The sequence below is a fragment of the Lipotes vexillifer genome, unplaced genomic scaffold (assembly GCF_000442215.2).
Source record: "Lipotes vexillifer unplaced genomic scaffold, Lipotes_vexillifer_v1.1 scaffold591, whole genome shotgun sequence".
NCBI lineage: Eukaryota > Metazoa > Chordata > Mammalia > Artiodactyla > Lipotidae > Lipotes > Lipotes vexillifer.
The window spans coordinates 3,877,699-3,887,127 of NW_006791954.1; the positions used below are offsets into that span (position 1 = coordinate 3,877,699).

The 9,429-nt window shown below is 48.7% G+C and overlaps 1 protein-coding gene across 1 annotated transcript; it reads left to right on the forward strand.

Annotated features, from left to right (window-relative positions):
* Window positions 1-2,611: 2,611 nt before the first annotated feature.
* Window positions 2,612-6,834, forward strand: RPL19 (ribosomal protein L19). Its single transcript, XM_007465151.1, has 6 exons — window positions 2,612-2,677; window positions 3,554-3,660; window positions 5,003-5,125; window positions 5,754-5,874; window positions 6,254-6,364; window positions 6,624-6,834. Exons 1-6 carry the CDS (start codon window positions 2,673-2,675, stop codon window positions 6,745-6,747), a joined length of 591 nt encoding a protein of 196 aa, XP_007465213.1. The 5' UTR covers window positions 2,612-2,672; the 3' UTR covers window positions 6,748-6,834.
* Window positions 6,835-9,429: the final 2,595 nt, after the last annotated feature.

Genomic DNA, 9,429 nt, shown 5'->3' on the forward strand with positions numbered 1-9,429 from the left:
GAGGGTGGCCCACTATGGGGTAGATTAGAACCCCGCCAAGGGGCTGAGAGCGGGGTGGGGTGGGGGGGGTGCCGTATATCAGTGGATGCCAGGCGCGGATGGAACTGAAGCGCGGATTAGCATGGCTGGCACCGCCCCCCTCTTCCGTCCCAAACCGCCCTTCCTAGCTGGTCTCCCCATTCCACTCCAGCTTGGGCCACCGGAACTTCACGGCCCTGGCGATCCTGGGACCCGGCTTTAACTCCTTTCGCCCCACTGTGGTCCCGGCTTGAACCAAACGGAAAGTCCCCTCCCTCGCCAGTATGGTGGTGCTGGCCGGCTGGGGGCTGAAGCTGTGGTGGGGAGGGTGTCCAAAAGGAGTCTCAGCAGAGACAGCAACAAGAAATCCTAGGGGCTCAGGAGTCCTATTGCCCTAGTGCTAATATCCCCCAAGCCCTTCCAAAAGGCCAGGGGTGGGCCTGGGTGAGGTCTGTGTTCCTCAAAAGAAAGGAAAAAGGAAGAAATGTGGAGTTGAAACAGGAGAGACTGGCAAAAATCAGATCTATGACCTCTTTTTTTTTTCCTTTTCCCTGTATTTTGGCCGCGCTGTTCGGCATGCAGGACGGTTCCCTGACCAGGGATCAAACCCGGGCCTCCGCAGTGAAAGCTCTGAATCCTAACCAGTAGGCCACCAGGAAACTCCCAGATCTAATGACTTTTGACCTAGAATTGCTCCCGCTTCATCCTTGAATTGGGGACAGATACCCAAGGCCTGAACCCCACCCACCATGATCTATGGAGAGAAAAAGAGTAGGGGATTCTGGCAAGAGACCTTAGTGCCAACTTGATTCAGGCTCTTTGTGGTGGTGGCCCTGGACGGATCAGCACACCTCTCCTGTAAGATGGGTTTGCCGGTACTGTGGTGTCTTTGTCACCTGGGTTTACTGGGAAGAAGAGGGAAATTAAATTAAATGATGGATTGCTGGGGTGTTTGGAGATGCTGTAAGGTGCTGTGCAGGGGTCAATCATGACAGGAAAAACTTACGTCCTTGTTTGACCCCTTCCAGGGCTCCACAAAGAGGAGAGATGAGAAGTAGAATGAAGATTTGTGCAGGTTCAAAGACCCTAAAGTAAGCCAACCTGGGAATTCCCTGGCAGTCCAGTGGTTAGGACTCCGCCCTTTCACTGCCTAGGGCCTGGGTTCAATCCCTGGTCTGGGGAACTAAAATCCCGTTAAGCCAGTGCGGCCAAAAGTAAAAAAAAAATACGGCAACCTGCTATGTTCTGCTGGAGGGGAGACTGTGGAACACACTGACACCTTTTCACCCTGGGTTTTGCAACAAGTGATGGCCAGCCCCAAGAGCCAATACTGAGCCGGGCTCCCATCTTCCCCTTGGGCACAGGAGAGCCTGGCATGACAAAGAAGGCATGGGTTTTGTAGTCAGAAAGACCTAGATTTTCCATTTCTGCTACCTCAGCTGTAAAATGGCGATGACACTACTTGTGTTGTGAGGAAGTGGCATAAATTTTGCATCCCTTCCTCTTTTTAATTTTATTTTGGGGGGTGGGGGCGCACCGCGCGACTTGTGGGATCTTAGTTCCCCCGAGCAGAGATCGAACCCGGGCCCTTGACAGTGAAAGCACGGAGTCCTAATCATTGGACCGCCAGGGAATTCCCTTCCCTTCCTCTTTTTGACCTCAGCTCTATTTAGCAGCCAGGAAAAGTTCAGATGATAGATACAGGATTATCAGCTGGAGCGAAGCAAGGAGTTAGAGCCAGAACTCAGATCAATGTTTCTTGGACCCTGGAATGTTCTCCATGGTTTTTTGCCTTGGATGCTCCAGAACAAGAGGAAATAACTATGAGAGGGCCTGTCATTCGATTTTTCTTTTTTAGACTTTCGCAACTATTCATTCACTCACTCGCTATTTCTCAAGTGCTTACTACGTGCAGAGCTCCATGGCCGCTGGAATAGTGTGAGCCAAACCAAAGACTGGTTCCCGCCATCAAGGAGCTTGTCTTAATGCCTTCTTTTGCAAGTTACAAACGTTAACTCATGTGATTTTCACAACTAGACGACGGATATATTAGAACTAGGTACACTATACACAAGAGAAAACTGAGGCACTGAGAGATTTAGAGCCGCAGTGGCTGAAAAACATACACTACTGTCTTTGGTGATCTATTCTGCACTCCAGGGGCTGCCAATTACCGGGAGAGTGAATAAAAGGTTGCTTTTGTCTGATATCTGCCCTTATTACTCTCTCTTGCTTCACTTTTTTCCCGCTGACAAATCACCCCTCCACAGAACCCAGTATGCCTGGGAGGAGTGGGCCGCTCTAGTAAAACTACTTTATCCCGCCTGCGCAATCTAGCTGACTTCCGGCTTCCACTGCCCACGTGATCAGGTACCCTTGCTGCGCATGCTTAATAGGAAGTCGGACTATACCACTTTGCCATACCGAAGGGAGATATTTTCTATGTTTTAAAGTTTAAAACTGATTCCTGATATTAGACTTATATTATCCCGGGTATTAACAGAATATATAAGTAAGTTTAGGGTGGCGGAAGATTAAAGGACCAGAGGGGAATACGGGCGAAAGCGGAGCGGGGTGTGGGCTCTCCCCTTCACAGATAATGGGAGGAGCCTGGGGAGAGCAAGTTCTTTCCTTTGGCCCCTGCGGTCGCAGCCATGAGGTAAGGGCTCTCGGGTCTCTGATATTGATTGATTCTGGCTGCGGCCGCACTGCGGGGCTCGGTACCGCAGCCCGTGCTGGAAGAGACGGGGTGGAGGCGGCCCTGAAGCGGCGCCTCCCGGAGCTTGGGATAGGCCGGAGCACACTAGCTCCCAGCCTTGAGAGGAGTGGGTGGGGGAGCGTTCCCGGAACTCTAGGACGGGGGAAAGGTGGGCTTCGCTCCCCACACGTGTCTGAGGAGACCCACGCGGGCAGAGGAAAGGCGGCGGCGGGGACTGGGCTGTTGGCCCCCTTACTCACTGGGCCGATCTTTGGCTCCGAGCCGATCTCTGCTTCCATGTGACGTAAGACAGGTCGCGAGTAGGCCCCAAGCCTCCGACTTTATTACTGGGATAAGAAAGGGAAAAAGAGCCCAAGAAGCAAAGGACTAGATTAACTAGCAAATCAGGCCCACTGGCCTCGGATTCTTCACGTTGAACACTTGTTTTTAGTGTTGGGTACCAGAAAGGGCATAAGCCCCATCTTCATTCCAATTGTATCCGTTAGTCTCATTTTCCAGAGGAGAAAACTGAGACACAGAATAAGACATAACCTAGAGGTTGTCGACATCCCAGGGTGGGCTGTTCCCCTACAGGAACGCACAGGCAAAGCTTTACAAAGGTCTTGGTATAGGGAAGATTGTTAACCTGGGGCTGCGTCGTGGGTGGCAAAAGTCTGGGGGGACATGTTTGTCTTTAGTACTAAGTGCATATACACATGCACCTCCCCCCCATGTTTCACAGCATTAGAAGACTTTGAAGGGCAGGTCTTGTTGGGGATGCTCATTCTTGCCCAGGAATGGTTTCCAGGACCTGATAGCGTTTTCTGTTTGTCGCAGTATGCTCAGGCTTCAGAAGAGGCTTGCCTCCAGTGTCCTCCGCTGTGGCAAAAAGAAGGTCTGGTTGGACCCCAATGAGACTAATGAAATCGCCAATGCCAACTCCCGTGAGTTCTTGGGGTCTAAGTTCCTTCTTCATCCTACCCCTTTCTCATCCTTTGTGCAATGAAAGTTGACACGATTGTGTTGACTGTTAACAAACCTAGGAGAGCTCATAGTTTGGGGGGTGGTTTATAAAATGGAGGAGTCACAGAAATATGGAATGCCAGATGTTCTCTTCCTGCCACTTGCCAGAATGACAGGATGGAAGTTAATGGAACCACCCGATGTTATATTAATAAATATCACTAGAGTGGATGTTCTGTTTTATAGCTGTGAGAATGATTTGTGAAGAGACAGTACAAGGACTGGGGCCGGGTAGAGATGGCCAGTGAAATGATGAATTGGAAAGACCTGGGGCCTCAGACTTTATTAGAGGCCTGTTTGCATATAATTCAAAGTAGTAAGAGAGTGTCAGTCCTGCAGATAACATCAACATGCCCACATTACTTCAGCATAATATTGTTACAGGGAAAAAGTATTCAATGACATTGTTTAAAATTGTAAGGCAGACTTTATTCAGAATAATTGCAGTAGTTACAGGGACCAATGGGATTTTACTTTGGGGTGAGAGATTGAGCTCAAGTCAGAATATAGCATGGGCAAGTAGGAATTTATAGCCAAGGAGCATGGTTTAGGGGATCCGTGGATGGAAAATTAATAAGAGGGTGATAAACTATAATGGAAAAGAATATATAAAGAATGTATATATGTGTATAACTGAATCACTGTGCTGTACAGCAGAAATTAACACATTGTTTTAATTGTTTCTTTTTAAAAAAAGAAAATTACTAAGGAAACGGGTAAGGGGGATTCTGGCCTGGGTGGTCAGATATCAAGGGTAGGGGCTTCTGGTTAACTAACTTAAGCAGAGTTTTTACTAAAACTGGAATTTACAAGGAAGTGTACAGATGGGCCTAAGAGAAGCTTCAGGAACCTGGTGAGAGTTTGGTCAAGGAGGAATCTTTGTGAATATCAGGGAAATCCTTTACCTGTTTGGGTTTGTGGTATTGTAATATGTGCTCAAAAAATCCTTATTTTAGACTGGTAGCTAATAGGTGAAACAGGATGTGAAGGACTAGGCCGTATTTGTATGCTATTTTGATCACATATCCCCAAATATGTATATTTGGAGTGTGCTGTAAAACATCTAAAAGGGTAGAGGTTTTTTGTTGTTGCTGCTATGTTTTGTTTTTTAAGAAAGAAATAGAAGTTCCCCAATTCCCACCATTTTTGAAAACCAGGGATGTGAGCAGCGTCTCTGGCATGTCCTGTTTGGACTCTGCGTTGTGACTGGTGTACTTGGGGCTAGGCCCCACCTGACTGACCAGGTGCATTGTGGTTTCCCAGGTCAGCAGATCCGGAAACTGATCAAAGATGGGCTGATTATCCGGAAGCCTGTGACGGTCCATTCCCGGGCTCGATGCCGAAAAAACACCTTGGCTCGCCGGAAGGGCAGGCATATGGGCATAGGTAAGTACATTCTTCCCTTTTCTCCAAGACTTAGGGAATGATAAATGATTAAGTCTAGACTAGGATATATTCAGAAACCTTTCCCATTCTGACTCATTTTGAGCCCTTTTCCTACTCCATGATACTTGGTGTGTTTTTCTCTGCAAATCAGAAAGTTGGCACTGGTGTTGGAGTTGAAGGTATTGGTAGAAAAAGGTCACATTTGTTGAGCACCCGTACCCTACCCATCCATTCTACTGGATACTTGGGAAATGTCCAATAAATCCTAAAACCACTTTCTAGGCTTAGGATGACCTAGGGAGATGACGGTCACATCACCTTTTTAAAGCCCTTCCAGCTTACCATGCTGCCTTGGTGCATGCCCTGTCATATCCACATTCTGTGGAGTGAATGGGGAATAATTGCCTTGTTTGTACTTCCTTAAAAATTGAGTAAATGAAAGAAATTAAATACTTGGGATCATCATCTGTAAAGTGGAAATAAAGCTACTTAAAGTGAGGTACAACTCTTGGCACATGACCCAAAGAGTTATAAAGTGTTTCAGAAATTGGTAACTATCGTTGTGACCAGTCAGCTGGCTCTAGTAACCCAGATGCACTGCAGGGAGCCTGACTCATCTTCCTCGTAGGTAAGCGAAAAGGTACTGCCAATGCTCGAATGCCCGAGAAGGTAACCTGGATGAGGAGGATGAGAATTCTGCGTCGGCTGCTCAGAAGATATCGTGAATCTAAGAAGATTGACCGCCATATGTAAGTACCTTCTCTCGGACCCACCAAGCCCCATTGCTGTTTCGATGGCTTGTTCTTTGCACAGGTATAAGCTCTGTCTCATTGGCCTTGGGGAGAGAGCCATGTGTCTTGGTATTTTCTAAGAAAGTTCTTCCGTTCTGTCCTGTTCTGCTCACATACACCATCAGGACAGCCCAAGAATTAAGTTTATCTGCCAGGTGAGCTCTTCTGTCTAGAAATTGCACAAAAAGTCCTGGTTTGGGGGAAAGAAGTCCCTGCAGCAAGAAGAGAGGAAAGGAACCCTACATGCTTAGGGGCCTTGTATAGAGGAGCAGATCACAGGCCAACCTCTGTGTTGATCCCATTGCTGACCAGAACCTCTAATCCTTGTACGCTACAGGTATCACAGCCTGTACCTGAAAGTGAAGGGTAATGTGTTCAAAAACAAGCGGATTCTCATGGAACATATCCACAAGCTGAAGGCAGACAAGGCTCGCAAGAAGCTTCTGGCGTAAGTTTCTTTAGGAATTGGTGTCTGTCACAGGGGCAAGTTCTGAGACATTTAAAACGTGCTGAAGTCTAATCTTGACTTACATGCAGTCTGTCCAGAATACAGTTGTTGTGTTAGAGGTATATGCTGCTCTGTCCTGTACATACCCACATACCACCTACCATCAATGTCAGGGTAATGTGGGGACTTATTGGCTAGTTGAGGCAGGAGCTCTTGGTGTCCCCAGCAGCTCACCCGTCTTCTCTCTTCCATTACCCAGGGACCAGGCTGAGGCCCGCAGGTCTAAGACCAAGGAAGCCCGCAAGCGCCGTGAGGAGCGGCTCCAGGCCAAGAAGGAGGAAATCATCAAGACTCTGTCCAAGGAGGAAGAGACCAAGAAATAAAGTTCTCCTTTTCTTCTCTGTACATAGTGGCCTCAGCAGTTACATAGATCACTCATTCAATAAACAAACAAGGCTTTATATGCCTACCTCTCTGCTTCCAGTTTCTGGCTGCTTGGTGGGTCTTCACTGTTTACAGGGCCAGAACTGAGGAATGAGATACAGGCCCTTCCCTGGGTTCCTGCTTCATTTCTTCCTTGGCTCCTGGCCTCTGGTCAGGCTCATGCCCCCTCCGTCCATGGGGTGTGGGGCCTACTTTGAAGGGAGGAGAGGAATGGCTTCTACCCAAGCCTCAAAGACTGTGCCTCAAAACTGCCCTTTTCAGCAGAGCATGAGTGGCACCTCAGACATGGTCTCAAATGTTGGTTGGGGACCAGTATTCAGTTGTGACATGAGTTGTCACATTATTTTAAAACAACAGAAAATAATATGCTTGCACTGCTCAACTGCACTGAGGTTCAAGGTTGTGGTCTACTCCCTTGGAACTCCAGGACGGTGGGAATTTGAACCACCACCAGTCCAGAAGGTATGGTCTGGACTTGAACTGCTAACTACTGCCTAAGCTGTCTTTAGACAGCCTTATTGAGATAGTACTGAAACTGTCGTCTTGAGCGTCCCAATTTCTATTTCTAAACTTTTTTTCTTTCCTGTCCTTAAAAGGATTGTTTCCTGTTTTGTTTTTTGGTTTATAACCATCAAAGATGTCCCAAAGAAAAAAGGCTTTCTCAGCAGAAATTGGAATAAAGGCACATAACATACAAACTTGTCACAGCAATTTTGAGTTACTTAATTCATATCCCTTTTTACAAATGAGAAGTAGGTTTTATTTTGCCTATTAACTGGTAGTAGTAACCACCAATGAATTTTTCAGTAAAGTATCTGCTCTGTGAGCCAAGTACTGAGGCACTTTACACTGACTTGTATTGATTCTATAATTTTCACAACATTGTAAAGTAGGGTATTAGCTTCTCCATTTTGCAGATGAGAAAAGAGGTGAAGCCAGGTGTTGGATTCACCTGTTAAGACGGCCTGAATGGGAAAAATGGATTCAAGATGAAGTAAGATAGGACTTTGTAGACATTACGGAGGCCTCAGGAAAAAGGCTAGCTTGGTCCCCAGGCCTCGAGCTTTGGAGGACTGGGCAGAAGATGCCTTAGGTGATCAGAAGAAACTAGTTGTGGTGGGGAGAATGCCTGGAAGAGCCGAGCTGAACATTTTGAGTGGGTGGCAGTTTGAGTGACAGGTGTCCAGGTGGAAGGGGTCAGTCAGCCAGTTAAATACAGGAGTGTCAGCTCAGGTGAGAAGTCGGGGGAGGAAAGTTGGGCACAGCTATGGCTGGTGTGCCCGTCCTGGTTACCTCTCGGTCTACCGGTCTCTGAGGAACTCTTGCTTGTGGGCAGTAATGCGAAGGCCAATGAGGGGTCTTCAGGATGTGTACTGGGCACATGCTTCCATCTGCACTTGGCGTGGGAAAGGCAGGGCTAAAGCGATCCTGGGGGCAGCAGACCTATCCCCAGCTCTGCCTGCAGTGTCCTCATCCAGTCTGGATAGGTGGGGATGTGGGTAGCCCAAGGCAGGGAGGCCCGGACGGAATAGTCCAGACAACCTCCATCACCACCCATGTGCATCAGAGCCCCAGCTGAGAGGACACTGCTTTTTGGTTTCCCTGTTGCCGCCATAGCAGCCTGTGCATAATGTATCCTTAGGCCTGCTCTAAGCCTGTTTTTCCATGTGGGGAAGCTGTGGCCTGGAAGGGCCTCGGCTAAGCTACTTGGAGCATGAGATGCCTTCTTCCCAGAGGAGGAGGGGCATTGAAGGCCGCCCACCTCCACTTCCTCCAGGCAGTAGAGGGATGACAGGAAGGAGATAAGGACCTTTACTGAGGCTCGTGAGCCTGCAGCACAAAAAAGGTTTCCACCATGGACCAGGAGATGGTGCTGTTCTCTCACAGGTCACTGAAGGTGTAGGAAACTGCCTCCCTTTTGGCGGAGTCGGGGGCAGAGGAAGAATCAGGTTGTAGGAGCCTATCTCTTGGGAAGCCTTGCATGTAGACGACACTTCTTTCTGAAGCTCACCCCAGGCCTAAGCTTACCTCTTTCCACCACAGGCCTCTAAGCCCTTCCCGGAGCAGGGCCTAGGAGGGCCCCCTTAGCAGGCAGATTCCTTAAAGTAACCGCTGGGTCTCTTCCAGGTCCTGGAGCCTTGTGAAATTCTGATGAAAAGACACGTCCATTCTCTCAAGAGTTTGCAACTGGTCCCATCATATAATTTTAGCCTTTAAAGGGGCTCATGGCTCTGAGGTAAAGACTCCATGAGCAAGTCCAGCTCCATTTCTGGAGGAGGAAACTGAGGCCTGGAGGGGCCAATGACTCCCCAGAATACCAGTGTGGCTTGAACACTAGCACCCACCTTTGAGTCCTCCAGACCAGACGTGGGAGGGGGTGACTCAGAGTGGGCTGCAGCCGAGAGGTACGGAGCACAGCTGCTGCTGCAGGGCCACAAGCTGGAGGAGGGGTACAGGGTACAGTGGGTGCTCTCTCTGAGGCTGAGACGAAACACCTAGGCTGGCTCCCCAAAGCACAGGGAGGGCCGAGGCTGGAGGTACACTGGCTGGTTGCACTCTCCAGCAGGTGCCTCCAATGTCCTAAGCACTAGGGAGGGGGTGTTAAGAATGGGGGGGGGGGG